The 18,903-nt window shown below is 42.9% G+C and overlaps 1 protein-coding gene across 2 annotated transcripts in view; it reads right to left on the bottom strand.

Moving 5' to 3' along the window:
* The window catches only part of PDE7B (phosphodiesterase 7B), a 310,652-nt gene that overhangs the window by 2,242 nt on the left and 289,507 nt on the right, over window positions 1–18,903 (bottom strand). For both annotated transcript variants that reach the window (XM_040627828.1, XM_040627829.1), the window contains 4 exons: window positions 11,481–11,572; window positions 8,892–9,036; window positions 6,954–7,050; window positions 2,305–2,385 (listed from right to left, as the gene is read on the bottom strand). In XM_040627828.1, the coding sequence (XP_040483762.1) occupies window positions 2,305–2,385; window positions 6,954–7,050; window positions 8,892–9,036; window positions 11,481–11,572 (415 nt within the window). The remainder of the gene's footprint in view (window positions 1–2,304; window positions 2,386–6,953; window positions 7,051–8,891; window positions 9,037–11,480; window positions 11,573–18,903) is intronic.

The following is an 18,903-nucleotide window of genomic DNA, read 5'->3' as shown; positions in this document are numbered from 1 at the left end:
CCATTCCCAGTGCATTGTGCCAAGCTCTTTCTTCTAAGCAAGCGAGGGACTGACTGCCTGGATTTTGTCCTCCTGGAGGGCTGGAGTTGGGGAAGGGAGACATGGTGGCCTCAGGGCAAACAGGGATTGAAGGCAATCCTCTTTCTCCTCCTCCTATAGCTTTCATGAATTAGAGATTCATTTGATCTAATATCTTCTTTCTAAAATGCAGAATTTGGTGAAGAGAGGGGAAGGGATTTTAAATCCCACTTCCACTTGGGTGAATATGAATGACTTAAACAGAAAATCAGATCTAAACCTGAGATGGCACATGGGGAAATTCTCACTGTGGACTGGGACAGAAAAAAGAGAGGGGACAGTTTCAGTTCCAGGGGAATCAGGGCAGAAGAAATAGCTGCATTACTTAAGGCCCACTGGTAAAATCCTCGTCTGGGAGGCTGAAGCCTGCGGCTCCCATCAGAGTCTGTCTATCTTTGGATTCTTCCAGATTAGCCCGATCTACCCCTTCACACCACACCTCCCAACCCTGACCCTACAGAGTCTGGAGACGTGGAACAGAGACCGAGAAAGATTTATGTACGAAGGGTTGTTTTATCATCACCTTCCCTTTCTCTTTATTATTGGTGTGCTGGTGTAACATCCCTGAGACTTTCCTATTCTCTCAATCCCCACCCCATTTTAAAAACAGGTATCTATGGTAACCACATTTTCCTGTGCTGAAAACCAGGACATATGATCTGACAAAATAAGTGTGTTCTCATGACAACAACAGGGCAGAATCTCTAAAATCAGGTCTGTCTTGCAAATCCAGGTTGTGTGTTTAACAATGTGAACGCTTTTCACAAAATGGTTTTAACAGGAGCCTGGCAAATTGCTTTCTAGCCGGGGCTTAACAAGTGGGGCCCTGGAGTTGGGATTTTGGTCAGGGTCTATTCCTTTTAAATTGCATCTGCAGAACCCCATAACTAAGCAACTTGGGTGGAGGGGATTGGCTCCCGGGAGACCAAGGCTGAATTTCTGTTCATGTGCTCCCCTCCCCGCACTGCCCCAGTGATTCCGTAGCTATGTCATTGTCCTGGATTCTTGCTGGTTGTTGTTGTTTTTCTAACACTCCCACCTTTTCCTTTTTTTTGGGTGGAAGAATCAGTTTAATTGTAAAAACAACAATACTAAGGGCAATTTGGAAAAAAATGAATCACCAATAATCCCATAATTTCAACATCTCTATCTTAATATTTCCATATATCACTCAGATCTTTGTAACTAGATTAATTTTGTTTCTATTTCCTGAGGATGACTTTACGACTCTTTGGTGGTTTAGATTTGACTCCTAGTGATTGTAAGCATATTATTATTTGACTAACTTGCTCTGGTTTTCTTAATTTTCAGCTTATTTTTTTCCGATGCCCCGTTCCCTCCCAAGTAGAGGCATTAAGCCTTGAGCCTTACAGAGGTCTGCAGCCCTGTGAATGCATTAAGCTCTCTGAGGTCGGTGGGAGCTGGTACATGTCAGGGCTATAGTTTATGAGTAATAGAGTTCAAGTTCTGAGTTTGGTTTTAATTGGAAGGAACTGCAAGGAAATGAAGGACTTGCTTTAAATGTAGATGGAATTGGTAGAGTGTTTTAAGAACTGATAGAAATTCTTACTGGATCAAAAATATTTCCTACGCGCCTGAAATTTCCACCATTTGATTTGTTGAATGATTTTATGCATAACTTAAAGTAATCATTATTTTAGATGCATTAACATCACAGTTGAACAGTTTACTGCAATTGACACTTGAGAATAAGACTGAAAATAAGTTTTGAAGTGGAGAATAGAGAAGCATGGGATCCGGGGCCACAAGGGATAGGATGGTTTGCAGAGCACTGGCCCTTGGGACTGCGTTGGGGATGAAGGGTAGTGGGGTAGATTGGAAGAGTCCTCAAGGTTGATTCTGCCGACTTTCCACTCTTTGAGTCCTAAACAGTGTGAACTGATCTGTTCCTCAGCAGCTAATAGTTGGTTCTTACGACTTTCCTTCTCTACTCGATTTGGTTTTGATTCGATTCTGAACTACCAAGTTAATACAGGCTAGTTACAAAGCCTTTCTCCATTTGTCATAGCTTCTCGGTTGGTAATTACCCAGTAGATCAGTCATGATTAGAGTGTTTATTTGGACTCAGCCACTCATTAAACCTCCAGTTTGCATCTTTCAAAGGCTGCATATAGATTTTCTTTTCTATGTTACTCTGGTAGAAGTGCCAAAAGTGTTTATTTAAAATTAAAACTGAAAAAAAAATTAAAACTGAATTCAACTCACCAATTTGTATACTAGGGATTGAATCTTTCTGTTGATTACAAAGCGGACTGATTTCCAGTTCAAATTTCTGTTCAAGGTCACCTAAGAAGAAAGAAAAAGAAACACGGGTAATCTAGAATTTGTAAAAACGAGTGTTGCTAACTTTAGTGATCTACTTCAAAGAAGTTATTCTGGGAATTACTGTTCACTGCCTGTTACCATTAGGAACTCCCTAGCACCCACTTGCTCTGGTAGCCTCTGTGAAAATACAAAATATCTGAGTGTCAGTGACCATTTACAATAGGCTCATTGTAAATAGGTATGCTCTGGGGCTAGAATAAATTTTTGACCAAGATCTATAAAAACAAGGATACAAGTAATGAGCAATTTCCTACATGAAATGGAAGTTCTGGCTTTAAGTTACAGGTTAAGAGAACAGATTTTGTGCTCCCCCAGCCTTTCACTCTGCCTGAGCCTCGTCTGATTTCCTCTGAACAACAGGAATAGTGAGGAGGCAGGGAATGGGGGTGAGGACTAGAAAATCTCACTTGAGGAACATCTCCGTCTGTAGCTACAATATTAAGCAGAAATAAATGTTATCGCCTTTAATCTGACTTAGTGTCACTTAGTGTAACTAAAGCTCAAAAAAAAGTATAAAAGTCAGAAAAATATTTCTTTTTAAGCCTTTGCCAGCTAGAAGACCAAAGGCGAAATGTACCATGTAAAGCTTTAATCAGAATACTTTATCAGTCCTTCAGGGGGTGAAGAATTATGGGTAAATTTTGCGTTGGGAAAAACAGTCTGGTTAATCAGTAGAGAAGCTGGTCCTGGGAAACAGCTCAGATCACAGTTGTGAATGTACACTTCTATACAAGAGGAGATCAAAATACATTTATACCGTGCTTAGTGTGTGCCAGGCACTATGCTAAGCATTTTACACATGTTTAATTAATTTCCTCCTCATAACGACTTCATTGTAATACCCGTTTTACAGATGAAGAAATTGAGATGAAGGGAAGTATTTTGACCCAAGTTGTCACATTACTACTAAAGGGGGGAGCCTGGATTCCAACCCAAAAGTCTGGCTCCAAAGTGTCTGCACTTAACAGCTGAGCTAGAACCTAAGAGATGCCACACCTGTCATTCGTTTTACGCCTGTAGCTGTGCCTCCTGTGGTCCCTTGGGCCCTGGTTATTCTCAAGACCGAGGTAAGGAAATCAGTCTGGCTTAACCTGAGGAACTCAGGGAAGCAGATGACGCTAGCCTTCTGAGGACAGGGGGTGACACCATTTAATATTAAAATGAGTTCTAATATCAAAATGAGATCTACTCCTTACCTCCATAATTCTATTCATCGTGATTTTTCAGTCAGGCTTGACACTTTGGAGGAATTGTCTTTGATTTCTCCCTTCCCTTCACCCTCCATATTGAGGCATCAAATCCTGTTGATTCCTCTCTTGGAATATCTTTTTTCCCCTACTCACATTCTGCCTGACTCTATTCTGGCTTATTTATAACTCACTTTTGGTGTTTGCTTTTTAGCTACTTTTCTGCCTTCAGTGTTTCTTCTACTTCAATTATTTATGTTGCCTCAGTTGCACTTCTAAGATGACGCTCATTGCCACGTTCTCTACTTGAGCCTGGTTGGTGTACGAATCCACAAATCCCCACATTCTCGCCTTCTCTGGGTCCAGGTTGCTGTATGAAGCAGGTCTCCATTTCAATGCCTTTGTCCAGGTCTGTCTAGGCAGACCAGCAGCATCAACAGGACTTTCTGCAATGATGGAAGTGTTCTCTGCACTGCCCACCACAGTAGCTTTTTGCAATATGATCAATAACTGAGGAACTAAGATTTAAATTTAATTAAATTTAATTATTTTACATTTAGCTATTGCCATGTGCTTCATGGCTCTTCTATTGGAAAATACAGCACACTACCCATCCTCCAACATCCAGTTTGGATCCTACGTCCTCAGCACCAGATCTTCTCCTGTGACCTCCACCCTAAGAGGTCATGCACTTAGATCATTTTTTCATTTATTCATTCAACATAGACTTATAAAGCAGTGTACATTTCAGATTCTTTGTTAATCAATGTAGAGAACACAAAGAGGAAATTTGCATCATTTCGCTCCTCCAGGAAATTTACTGCCTAGTATCTTGAGGTTATGAACCATTAGCAATACTTTGTATCCTTTACCGCTCCCTTCTTGGGGCTTTGTGCATAGGGAAAGTTGTGCTAAGGTTTAGACAAAGTTGTGCTAAGGTTTAGACAAAGCTGGAAGCAGATGTTCAATAAAAACTTCACTCATTTATGGCACATAAGAAGTAGGAAGAGCAGTAGGAGAAGAAAGGGAAGAAGAAAGGGGGGGGGTAAACAGAAGGGGGAATGAACCATGAGAGACTACGGACTCTGAGAAACAAACTGAGGGCTTCTGAGGGGAGAACCATGGGGGAATGGGATGGACTGGTGATGGGTAGTAAGGAGGGCACGTATTGCATGGTGCGCTGGGTGTTATACGCAAGTAATGAATCATGGAACTTTACATCAAAAACTAGGGATGTACTGTATGGCGACTAACATAATACAATAAAAAAAAAAAACTTTTGGGACTCTTGGTTGATTGAGAAGATGTCAGTCGGTGGTTATAACAGGACAGAGATTTGACTTTCTTAAAACATGGAGAGGAAGGAGTTGAATGATGTTCAGAATCCTAATTTCTGTTCTCAGAATTTAATGCTATTTTCCTAATCCATGGGGTGTCATCTTTCTTACCCCAAAGTCCTCAACCTTGATTTTAAAAGTTTTCCTCTGCTCAGCATCATGAACCATCAAAGATAGTTGGGCTAAGACTATGAGCAGTCTGTGGAAACCCAAATACCTAACTGAAAGCCAGAATAAGATCAATCAAAATGATACAAATGGTGCTTATAGAATTAAAAAAATTAATTCCATAGAGAGGCTAGGCTGTTTGGATGACCAGAGAGTCCAGTCATTCTGTCTCCTTTTAAACAGGCAGAACTTCTGCTCGACCATAGGCTATTAAATTTGAAAGGACCCGACATACCCTCTCTGTATTCCTTTCTCTGCCAGGAGACATGCCAGAGCAAAGTGCATGGAAGCTCACTTTTTATGGTCAGAATTACATGTGTCCTAGGTCGTTCTGTCTTGTAACGCTTCATGTGCATATATTGTTAGGACAACAACCAGTTTTGGTAAAGAGATCTTATGGATCCCTTTTCTTGGTGGGTCCCATTTACTCCATGTAGTTAATAGCTTCAATTCCCCAGCTCCGTGGGCCTTACTATCTCCCCAAGTGACATGGCCCCCTGCCTCGAGTTGCTCATAATCCAAATAGGAGGTAAGATAAGCAAAGGGAAGGGTTAAATGGCAATTGGTGCCAACAGGAGCACACGACTGAGTCAAAACCAAGAGGGACAGAGTAGAATCTCTTTTCTGCCCCATTGTTTGATTTCCAAGCATGAGGATCTTAGCCCTTCTCTCATGTTGCTATTTCAATATTTTCTATATCACAGAGTAAAGAAAATACTTGTCTGATCTAAGCCTCCTGTTCCAATTTCATCATATTTCCTTTGGTTTCCTCTCATTGGAGATTTTATACCATAGGCCACAAGAACTGATCTGTTGACTTCTAACCACTCACACTCAATGGAAGTGAAGTCCCACAGAGTTGTGGGCACTCCAGGAGCGCTTTTCCTCTGAGCGAAAGAGGTGGTGAGCAGAGCCTTCTGGCCTCACGTGAACCCAATCTCTTCTGCTTTGTCTTCTGTCTTTGGGACCATCTCGATGTCACTGACACATCTTTCGATGGAAGCTTCTCCAAAAGGCTCACTGTTGCTACTTGACCTCCCCACGGCGCTGGTATGTGGGACACTTCGGGCTTTATTTGTTCTCAGCCTCTCAAACCTGATCCTGTCACTAACATCAGGGCACTGTTGTGCCTGAACAGACATCCTGAGCACTGAAACAAGGCTTGAAGAAACAAGGCTGTGTTTAAAGGCCGATATCCCACCCAGTGTCAAGATCCTGTTCGCTCATTCATAGCCTTATTTCTGAATGAGGTTAATCTCTTAAAAATCATACCCGAACTTGGGGCCACTTCTCTTCTCACTGAATATGTTTGAAAGGATGAGCTCAATTCTTGGCAGCCATGCTCTGTTTCATTATTGACATTATTTAAGAAAGCCAGGAGAAGGAATACAGAAGGCGTCTAAGTCCTGTCAGATTGGAAAACATTGACCCCGAACGGCATTTAGCCTTTAGGCTGTGCTAAACTCATTAAAATGAAGGTCAGAGTAAAAATCAAGCTGTCCCTCACATTCTTATATCCGCAGAGGAAAACCATTAAAAAATTATATATACATATATAAAAATATATATATACATACATACATTTATTCCTCCCTTTTGCTCATTTTTATTACACCTCTTTACTACCTGTTTTCATAGTAAGACAGTGTTATTTATTTTTAAATTATTTCCCAAAAAGGCCTGGATGGTTTGCAAGAGAGTTAAAGAGAAAGGTTAGGATAATAAGAGTTGATGAAAGAACAAATGTCATGATAGATTAGCCATTTCCTGTTTGATTAGGATAAATGCCCAACAGGAAGAGGGGCTGTGAAAACTCAGCTGTCAGATCACTACTAACCTTGCCTGTAGAATTCTTCACAGACCCTTTCACTCCATTGCTTGCTCATCTCCCAAATTCTACAAGGATTGCAAATGTCAGCACACTTCAAGGCAATCTGAGAAATGACAGGGCGGGGAGAGATGGTCAGAGGATGATCCTTCAGCAGCCAGTGCACCCTACGCCCCACAGGTTGTCCCACCCGCCGGGGTGCCTCACGGTAGCGAGCCTGTATTTACCGAGCGCCTCTTCAGGAAACAGCACTTATCACCACCACACAAAACCTTCATTCAGAATTCCCACTTTATAGCTTTGAGAAGGAGAGAAGAGCCACCGTCCAAGGACACGGAGCTTCCTGGAGGAGGCTCGGGGTGGGTAGGCCAAGGAAAGCGGCGGCCTGGCTCCTTCTACCGCCCCACGCCCGTGAGCAGGGAAGCCGCAGGGGCCCCAGCCAGGCTCGAGTGAGATCATTTGGACCTCATTCTCACAGTGGCCACATTGACAGACTCGGGGTATCACTTCGCCTATGTGTCTGGGTAGAATCAGCAAGCCCCCACTGCCAGCCAGGGAGCTAAGTCATGTCAAACCTTGGAATGTGTCATTCCCAAAGCTAATTCAAAGCTTACTTCACGCTGGTCTGGATGTGGGATGCCAGCTTTTGTCAATAGTGCGGACTCTAAGAGGGTTACCTTGAATTCCCAGAGAAGGAGATTCTCTCCCTTAACCACCGACTGTGGAGATGGGCCCCACGTCCTACCCCCGCAGCAAAGTCTGTTTGTTTTGACCCAGTTCCTGGGCATCACAGAAACACTGGTAGTGCTGGCATCTGGGAAAACCCTGATCATATTCAAGTTACATATTTGATTGTTTCTTTATTTCCTGGTTGACAGGGATGCCAGTTCCTGATGGAGGAGATGAGGAGCAGAAGTCCCTTCCAGGCTCTGCCCTTCAGGAATTCATTGGCGTTAGCAAGCTTTCCTTTTGAAAGGCAAGTGTGCGGGCCAGTTCTCGACTCCAGGCTGGAGTCATGAACACCAGATACATTGATCTTTGTGGCACTCGGGGACTAGAAGACTAGTTTGGAAAAAAAAGAAGGAGGGAGACACAGTTCTGTAGCTGGGAGGAAGGCATTTCCTCGGAAGGGTGAAGCACCCAGGACAGCCACAGGGGTCAGCAGGAAAGCACGGAACGAAACGCTGTCCAGTTCAGTCTGCCACAGGCAGCTCCATTTCCCTGGTAAAGTTGGTCTATGTAGACGAATCCAGGGTTCATCCATTCAGCCTTTTGTGCCAAAAGGAAAGAAGGAAGACAAGAGAAAATACAAGAAAAGGGCTCTACGCTTGGGGTCCACTTGTCCTTTTGTGGAATGAAGCAGAAAGGGTCACGCCTGACACAATTCAGTTCACTCAATTAAACTTAACACAATTTATTGATTGATGTCTTAAAATGGTAAGACTAGGTAAACACGCTTGTGAGCGTATGAATTTAGGAATAAAAGGAAGTAAAGCAGGGTTTGATAAAACAGGTTTTACGTGAGGGAAGGTGACTTGGTTTTCAATTTTGCTCGTACTACAGTTGATATAATCTAGTTTTGTGTTACAGAAACAGTATTTCTAAATTGCGCGGGTATCACGGCAGTCACTTTTACACAAAGCCACAAAACGTGGTAGGTTCTTACCGTGTGCAATCACCCCGAAGGGCTACGTTGTGGTGACGCAGCCACGGGACAAGGAAAAGTGAGAGATTATCAACTTAATGACACGAAACCCAGATTTTGCTTGCTTGGAAACCACTTAAAAATTTCATGTGTCTCAGAGCTTTTCATAGTCGGTCACCGCTCTAACTTAGCCCGTGGGGGCTACTCCTTCTCACATGTGCTAACAGGATTGATCACGTCCCTAAGCGTTTTTACTCAGCAGGATGGCAGCCGTGGCCGTGGTTGTTGGTGGTGGTGTTTACCTGTAGCATGAAGTGCCTGTCGCGTACATCCTCCAGCCTTAAATCTTTATTGTGGAGGTGAGCTTTCAATCTGGTCAGAAATTCATTCTGCCTGTTGATGTCTGTTGCCAAGATCAAGGAGCCCAGCTGCTGTTCGATATCCTGTCTGCACCCACGAGAGGAAACGAGAAAACACACACAGAGAGCAAATCCTTTTGAGGAGGGCGATTGATTCTGCCGCCATCAGGTAGCTTGTAATCTCATTTCTGCCTTTGATTCCCAGAGTCTAGTCGCTCTGAGCCCAAGGGGGATTCTGCACCCGCTGTCCCTTCTGTCTTTGGGCAGGAGGTGTGCTAATAACTCTACAGCGTGATTGAAACCTTGAGTGAACAAAGTTGTGGTAGTTCATACATTCCCGTGGTAACCGTGGGTCTAAAAACTGAAAATCGACTAGAAATGCATGCTTTAAGTGAGACGCAAAAAGACGGTAGAATCGCAGGAGTTTGGGTTGTGCTCTAAAAGAGGTGAAGTCAGCTCAAACATTCAGATTTGCATGGGGAGAGAAAGGGCATAATGACAGTGATAACAAGGAAGACAATAACAGTGACTATTCTACGGTGTGGAAAGTTACACCAATGGGACAAAACAGGCCAGGAAAGATACTGGAACTTAAAAAAGAATCATGGATAATGAAGACACCATTAAAAACCAGTGGACAAGCAATATATCAGTCGACAAATGGTATAGGGAAAATGAGATATTTTGGAAAAATAGGCAAATTAGAGCTTTACCTCACACACCGAAGGTAATCAATAGAAGAAAAGATCCATAACTATTTTTTAAAATTCATCTTTGAAAATTCAATATAGGGCAACCCTCTCGCGTCCCCTCCCTCCTTGGGAGCTTTGTACTATCATTTCACTATCGCTCAACAAACCTTGTTTTGCTGCCCACCACAAAAAAATAAATAAATAAAAAATAAAAATTCAATATATTTAGGTTTGTATATAACATCTGCATATAGCAGTCTATATGAAGTTGATGGTCGCATACGTTTGAACCTATTCTTTACTCCTCCGCCCCCCGCCTCCCTCATTGTAGGTATATGGTGTCATACTTCATATCCTTTTATTTTGTAGGGTCATAGAGCACACAGAGTTGAATGAGTAGGTATGAAGGAAATCTCTGTCAGCCCCAGCCAGGTTAAGAACATGAATGCACAAGGAACTGCATGCCAGGACTGACTCCTGCACCTGCCCCCATAATCCTTTCCGTATGATTGCATAACAATTATTCTTCCTACAAAAGCAATTTATAACGCTGCATCCCACAAAGGCATAACAAACATGGCGTTTTTATTTGGAATCCATTGGGATGAGTAGGCGTATCTCAGGAAATGAATATAACTGAGCCACCAGAAGGATTAAGGCAGGTATGACAAAGACAAGTCTGGTCCCGAGTCCTTCCCTCCTTTCTTCCTTTAGTTTTGTTCTTTCCTGTCTGCTCTCTCTCCTTCTCTCCCTTCTTTAGCTGTCCCTGCCACTTACCTCCTCCTTTCTTCTCCTTCTTACTTGATTTCTTACTCTAGTTTTTAGTTCTTTTGCATTTAGTTGTTTGGATCTTTGCAACTGTTCTAGCAAAAGGCACAGGTTTTTGTTCCATGCGTGACGCTGGGTTTTATTTCATTCCAGGAGGTAAAAAGCTATCAGAATTGAAATCCTTCCTGCAAAAGCCACGTGCCTCTTGGTGCTAGGAAACAGCACCAGATAGTATCACAGGGCCAGGAATAACAGTAGGAGCCCAGAGCACACTGCTTGTTCCATAGAGATGAAACTCAGCACTAACTTTAAGTTATGCCCCCTTCTGTCTACCTGCTGTCCTCTAGCGATGCTGGGCTCTGCGCATTTAATTTAACAGGTCAGAATTAGTGGTGGCCTTGGAAGACGTTACAGCAGCTAACTTGGGACCATGTGGAAAATGAGGTACTGGCCTTGGATTTAGTAGGCCTTGGCCTAAACACCTGGGCTAACAAACAGTGGACCAGAAAACTAGTATTTCCCTTTCTGTTTAAAATGCAAGAGACATAGGTAAATTAATGGCCAAAAATGGCCGGGGCCAATTCAGTTACTTTAACAAAAGACATTTCAGGAAAGAATTTCTGACTTTTATTTTTGCTAAGACTGGCCATTACAAAACAAACTTTGTCGAACCAGTCTTAACTCTAGCTTGAGATCTCCTGTGTTCCTTCTTGGTAAGTATTTATTATTTGGATCTTCGTGGGAGGACAGTGTTGCTAACATAAAAGACAGGGCTTTGACAAAGCAGAGCATTGATACTGAAGAGTGTGAAAGCTGGGGGCTGTTTATTATCCTTGCTCGTGTCAGGTCATAGACTGTCCAAGGGCCTCTCAAAGCTCACGGAGAGATCGGGGTTCTGGGCTGCTGTAACTGACACGGAATCCCCTCTGATCGACAACAATGGAGCGCAGGCAGGAGGCACAGCCTGCGGGCTTCCTGCCATTATTAACCCTGGGGCTTCCAGCCTGCCCTCGAGAAAGCGGCTTATCTCTAAGCTGTGGACGTCAGTGCGTTTCATCTCTACCCCGCTTACGTCATTTCCTCTGGCAAGTGAGCAAGAAGTCTTGATTCTCGAAGCATGCCGATTGTGGATCGCCAGTGGTGGTTCTCCAGCACAGACGTATTCTAGGAAGGAGGAAAATCACCGCTATAAATGAGAGAGACATCAGATTCTGATCTTTCACACCACACACAGTTCCCCTGCGGCCAGTCTATACCTGGTGACAAAGGGGCAGGCGAGAGAAGAAACATGAAATAAAACCACCACAGGCTTCTCATGATGGTGGGATAGTGGCGGGATCATGGCAGGGCTGGCCCTTGCTGACCTTCCCCTGGTGGGTCATTCTCTCTTGCCCCTACCCCCATTTTTGGTAGCTCAGTCAGACAGCACTCAATGTAGAAGAAAAACGTGAAGCAGGTAAAATGGTAGTAATGGATACCACGTGTCTATGCGCATAACATAATCCAAGACTGTACCACTCAGCGGATTGGAGGCAGGTCTCGCAACCTCTGATCCACTGCACTGACCACTGTTTCTCCACGCTGATGAGAACCTTCTGTGTTTGAGCCAACCGGGCAGCTGGTGACATGCTCGGATTCCTGAGTCCCAGTCAGTACAGTTTTGATTTGGTAGGTTTTTGGTGAGTAATTTTTATGTTAACTAAAGTTTGAGAATCACTGCTGTGGAAGTGGCTTTCTCAATAAACTTTGTGATCAGTATATTGGCATTTAGCCTTTTAGGGACGAGTTTCAATCCACACTTGCTTCCTTGTTCAATGATCTTGATATTTCTTCCCTCGTGGGAACCTCTACTATGTTCCATCTCTCCTTTGACCTTATTATCTTAAATATGCTGCTTGTATACACATTCGCTAACTGTTTAAATAGCGACTATTTCTTACAATCCATCGTGTTTTATGCGAATTAGCAAACATTACAACCTTGCCACTGACTTGATGCATATAGAATTGAACGTCTCTGGTCTCAGGAAATATTTTTGCTCTTTTTTTTCTTATTTATTTATTCAGTCTCCATTTTGTTTCAGATGGAGTTAGAAACTTACACAAAATACAGGAAGATAGCATTTGTTAAAAATGATAGGTTATTGTAAGACTCTGTGTATATGAGGTACCCAGAGTAGTTAAATTCATGGAGACAGAAAGAAGAGTGGTTGCCAGGGGCTGGGGAATAGGGAGTTATTATATAATGAGTACAGAGTTTCAGTTTTGCAAGATGAAAAGAGTTCTAGAGATGGATGGCAGTGTTTGAACTACACACTTAGAAATGGTTAAGACAGTGAACTTCAGGGGCACCTGGGTGGCTCAGTCATTAAGCGTCTGCCTTTGGCTCAGGGCGTGATCCCAGTGTTCTGGGATCAAGCCCCACATCTGGCTCCTCTGCTGGGAGCCTGCTTCTTCCTCTCCCACTCCCCCTGCTTGTGTTCCCTCTCTCGCTGGCTGTCTCTCTATCTGTCAAATAAATAAATAAAATCTTAAAAAAAAAAAAGACAGTGAACTTTATATTATATTCATTTTCCCACAATTTAAACAAAAATTGAGAGGGAAGAAGCAAGGAAAATAATATGGAGACTAAATGGAACCGGGAGAGAGATTGGGATCTACTCCGTCACTGTGTCCCCCACACCCCGCTCTAACTGAGCCACATGCAATGCTCAACTTCTTCAGCAAATGGGAACAGAGAACCCTCATGAGTGATTGAGTCTAGCGTCCATTAGGAAAAAGTCAAGAAAACCTCAACCGTTCTTGGTTCTCAAACCAGACCATGATCTCCCCCCAGGACTTTGTAGAATGAGTTTCATGCGGCAGCATCTTGTATAGGGCACTCTGTGGCCATTCCTTTCTCTCCTCGCCAAGGAATTATGACTCTTGATTCACCACGTGACCAGTGTTTGAACCAGCGATGAGATTTGGGGACTTTTATCGACTGGTCTATTATCTCCTTTTGGGCATGAGCCACACACAACAAAAGGGAATGTTTATTAGACATAACATGCCAGACTAATTTGTTTTGATTGCAAAGATTTATGAGAGCAGAGATGATCGGTCAGGGTGATGTAACGGATGTTCTATGCTGCTGGGACGCTTAATTCAGTCACTCATGAGCGTTCACTTGCAAGACTAATTCCTGTAGATGTGGACATGAGTAGGTTTTTCAAGGGGTCAGAAAACTGTAACAAAACCTAATGATAAATGACACCATCTCCCTGTTGAGTGGGACAAAAGTGTCTGGAGGATTGCCTTCAGCATTGTTACTCATGCCAGCCTGATTTTATGTCTTCATTAATAATGTTCCTGAAGACAGGATAAAAGGATACTTGGGAAACTTGCTGGTGAAACCCAATTTGGAGTGGCACTCTTGGAAAGTGGAAGGAAACTGAGCGAGCCTGGATGCTGGCACGGAATAAAAGACAATAGAACACATGATTACAAACGCAAATTTTCGTGGAGCAGTCATTATAAAAAAAGTGTGTTTTGTCCAGAACTGTGTTGGAAGTAGGGGTAGTTCCGTGGATTGCAGAGAATAAGAAAAGAAAGGCGGCGGGGGGAGGGGGTGAACATTTACAAAGCACCTACTCTGTGCCAGGCATCTACATGAGCTCATTCAGTCCTCACTGAACTCTCTACTATTTTTATCATTAACTCACAGATACTAAAATTTCAGGTTTCTCCGCAGGGCTGCGCAGCTAGTGAGTGGTTGAGAAAGGCCTTAAACCCAGGCCTGCCAGTTTTCAGGGCCGAAGCTCTGCACACACCCCTTGCTGCCTCCCAAGAATTTCCTCTGTGTGGCCACATCTAAGAATTCAGAAGCCTGATATTTATAGATGGATGAATGCCTGCAGTTATGCTTAATTTTCCAGAAATTACCTGTAAGTTGCTACTTTAAAAGTCTATGGTTGATTGTTTTAATGAGATGTTAGTTTCTAACCCCACATTGGAATCTTTGTGTTTACCTTTAAATTTGATTTCACTGAGAAAAATCCTGTAGTTGGAGTGCTGGGAGTTGAGTAGATTGAGGTTGTGTTGGGGAAGAACTCATCTCTCATCTGCTTTTAGCCCGCACATCTGATTAGACCTGTTGGTTCTTCCAACATGGTGATGCTTATGCCAATCCCTTCCTTTCATTCAAGTGACCCTTCTTAATTCTAACCTCCTTCAATGCATCCTCCCTACAGTTGGGTAGGAGGTAAGACTTGAACAAAGGCTTGAAGGCAGGAGGGAGTGTGAGAGGGGAAGTATTACGATAAGAAGTTAGACAATGAGAGACCAGATCCTGTATGGCCTTCTGGCTATTATAAAGATTTTGATTTTACTCTGAGAGATATAAGGAGCCATTGCAGGAGTTTGGGAGGAAGGAGATGATAAAAGATTTTAATAAGATCACTTAGGCTGCTATGTTGAAAGTGGACTTTGGTGGGAATAAGTATAGAAGCAGGCATAGCTGGCTATTTGGGGGGAAAAGCAGTCATCCAGGCAAGGGATGATGGAGGCTTGGGGAGCGAAGGGGAAGTGGTGAGAATGGTTCCTCTGGACCTGTAAGGATGACTGCAATGTTTTTGGCCTGAGCAACTGGAAGGATAGTGTGCTCATCACCTGTGATGGGCAGGTTGCAGGTGGAGTGGGTTTACAGGAGCTCAGTGTTGGACATGTTGAATTCTAGATCTCTATTGGACACATGGATATCATAGTGGAGATATCAAACAGCCAAAGAAATAATAACAACAAAAGGAAAATAGAATAGTCGCATGAATGTTGTAGTAATTCGCAGACTGGAGGAGAATGCCACATAAAGAGAAAGACCATGTTGATTAATCATTCTGATGGTCTCTACTTTAAAATTAAGTATCAGGTGTAGCAGAGACTCCTGGATGTTCATCCCCTCAATCTGTTTTCCTTTTCTCCTTATTCACGGAGCCTCAGTTTTTAGACAGTCTTATGGCTGGCTCAAAGAAAACATTTTTCAGCCTCCTTTATAACTAGGTGGGATTAGTTGGCTAAATTCTGACTCATTAAACGTACGCGGAAATGTTGTGTGGGATTTCTGGGAAGCTTGTTTAATGGGAACTGACTTCTCTGACAGAGGCCTCTATTGTTTTTCCCATTCTTCCTTCTTACTCTCTGGAATGCAGAAGGAATAGCTAGAGCTCCAGCAGCTATCTTGGGCAATAAGGACAAGTGTCACACCCTAGTGATGGTAGCTTGTAGAACTAAAAGCATCCTTGGTCCCCTCATCCTTAATTTTGTGAAGCCACTGTGTCTGCTCTGAACTACCAACCTCCAGACGTCTTTGATGGAGGATAGAGATCAACTTCTGTCCTTGCTTAAGTCACTGATAACACCAAGTACTTTAAAGTTAGTTTATTGTCTTCCATATCACCCTGGAAGAGTTCATGAAAGGACTTTTCAATGTTCTGATCTGTAATCATGCTTGGTTTTCGCATAAGAGTGATAGTAAAGATTTTTATAATTCCAAAAGGAGTGAGGAGAAATCACCTTAGTAAAGTGAGAAACACATGTATGTGTGTGTGTGTGTGGGCGTGTACACACACCCACTCCCCACCCACCCACCCACCTACATGCATACCCACACACTTGCACGCACACTTCTTACTTCTGAGAGAAATCATTGCCATCTCCTGGGAAAGACTTTCCTAGTTCTCCAAACAGAACTGACAGCTCCCTCTTCCACCCCAAACCCAGGCTTCTGTCCTGGTGTCTGAGACACTTTATAACAACTTTGTTCCCTGGCTCCCAGCTATCAGTGATCATCATAGGTTCTTGTTCATTTACTCTTGAAAATAACTTTGAGAAACTATGCTCTTCATATAGTTTTAAAAATTGATATCTAAAGTCACAAATTTCAGTGGTAGCGTATTTGTGACTATTGGAATTTTAATACAAAATCATTACATTGCTCTTTTTATATTAAATGTATCTAAGGGAATCTAAATACCAACTGCATTTAATGCCCATTTATCTCCTGTTGGCAAAAACACATGAGTAATTTATTCTTTGAGTTAGAATTTTAAGTTGATTCTTTTCCTTCTAGAACTTATATTCCCATTCTATTTCCCCATAGAATTTTATTTTAATGTAATATATTCTTAGGTGTGAAATTCTTTTATTGTCATCCTATCATATTTCTCTGCAACAAAATAAATACACAACTTGAAATTTTAACAAACATTTCTAACATCAGGTTTTCGCATAAGAGTGATAGTAAAGATTTTTATAATTTTTATAATTTTTATAATTATAGTAAGTAGTAAATTTTTTTCCAGCCTGAGTTTACAACGCAATTGTTATTAGTAATAACTGATCAAAATACACGTATAGGGCCAATTTGGAAAAAATTGTGCTTAAGAATAAAAATTTTCTGGCAATAGATCTATTTATGTGGTGGCTGGGAGAGTTATAATATTTCAATTTTAGGAGACTCTCTTCAATATTTTTAGTTGCTCCTTTGTTGGGACGACGCGCAATATCGGTACAGTGGGGCACTACGCAATCTGCAGAATGGGTAAGAGATATGTTCTTCTTTTGCAAAGTGAGAATAGCAGAAATGTAGAGCTGGCTTGACTGCCCTGCAAGCACATTCCAGACAGGTCAGCTTAAGGGCCTTAAAATGGATTCTGTTAGCACTATTCATGCCCGTGGAAAATCTTCGTGTATCCCCAGGGGCACACAGGCTTGGCCTGAAAACTGCAACCATACATGATCGCCACCGAGAGCAGGGAGCATATCTTATTTATCTTTGTGCCCCAGTATGTGGCACAGTGCCAGTTAAACAAGTCAATATTTGTTGAATGGATACTAATTAATTTCCGAAACCTAAAAGTTCAGTAGCTGCAAAAGTTTAAATAACTGTAAAAAGAAAAGAGTTCTGTTAATTTTTTTGGCCAATACCTAAAAGAAGCCACACTTGGGGTCTTCTTTTGGGAACTCCTTAGATTTAGGCAGAAGCCAAAGAGATTTTCAAAATTATTTGAAAAGAGTGATGGGCTTTTTCCCACGACTCATCCGCAGATAAGCCAGGATCAAGTAAATGATTCTGGAAACAACATATATCACATAGCATTTGTTAGTTCCGAGACAAACCAATAAAATGATTATAAAGAATTTTTCAATCAATGTTTTTCATTCTTCAATTAATAAGAATTTAATAACCAACAGGAAGTGGACAGTGAAAGTGCATGCCTTGATTTGGTGGTCTCCCTGGTCTGAGTGCTGTTGCCCCTGCTTGGCAGATTTCCACTCAGGGTCCCTGGGCAGCCTCGCTGTTGCCAATATCCCTGACCTCTCAGTGGGACTCAGATCCTGTCTTTCCTGCTGCATGCATTCAGTCTGTACACCATCGATCCACCCGTCTCCTTACTCTTCCTGCAATCCTCCTCCTACTCAAGGAATGTTCACTGGACACCGGGACTGTACTGGGTGCTGAGGCTACAGCAGTGAGGGAGGGAGGTACCCAGAAGCTTGCAGGTGATGTGTGTGTGTGTTGGGGGGGGGTGTGGACAGCAGACCAGGCAATGGCAATTTAGAGACATGAACACTGGGAAACGGTTAAGTAATGAAGGGCTGGGAACTCTGATAGGAGGAGCAGGGAAAATGGGCTTTTAAAGAAAAAGAAGGCTTTCAGGAAAAAGATATGTCCAAATTGAGCTCCAAAGGATGAGTGAGTTAGAGAGGAATCGGGGAGTACAGTCAGCGGAGAGGAGGGATAGCAGGGATTTTGATTTGTTTTGTTCATCTTCTAATACCTGGTACGTATTAAGCTCTCACTGAATATTTGTTGAATGCAGAAGACAATGAGTGATATGTTTGGGAATCTCAAAGTAGTCCGGGGTGGGGGACGCACAGATGCCTAGCTGAGAGATCGTAGGAAGTGACGATGGAAGTGCAGCAGGGCCAGATCGTCTCAGGGTTTGTGAATTGTGTGAAGACTTTCGGACACGATCCCGAGGGCAAGGGGGTTTTAAGCAGTCCCCCGTGGGGTCAGATTTGAGTTTCAGGAAACTCATCCTGGCTGCACAGGGGAGGGAGGCTTGGAGCCGGGCGAGGCTGTGCGCAGACAGGAGGATTATGCTGGTGCCGTGCATTTAGGGGAGAGGCTGCCATGCGCGGGCAGGACATCCTGGTGCTTCATAGGAAGGGGCCAGGTTATCTGCGTCCTCACTAACAGGGGGATGGCTCTGCTCCTACAGACTCCTCTGGCTTTCACAGTGGTTCAAAGACCAATAGCAGAAGGAGCTAGATTGAAGAGAGAAGAAAATCATCCTAAATGCTGGTGGAGATCTGAGCATAGGATGGAATGACACCAATTTAATATCCGTTGAAATCCCCGCCCTGTTGGGAATCCACGTTAGGTACCACGTTAGTCTACCTCGAAGACCCATCAGCTCAGGAGTTCTGCATTATCCCAAACACAGTGCGTTCTCA

Source organism: Ursus maritimus, unplaced genomic scaffold (assembly GCF_017311325.1).
Source record: "Ursus maritimus isolate PB19 unplaced genomic scaffold, ASM1731132v1 scaffold_13, whole genome shotgun sequence".
Taxonomy (NCBI): Eukaryota; Metazoa; Chordata; class Mammalia; order Carnivora; family Ursidae; genus Ursus; species Ursus maritimus.
Note: the sequence above shows the minus strand (reverse complement) of the source record. Positions and strands in the feature narration are given on the sequence as shown.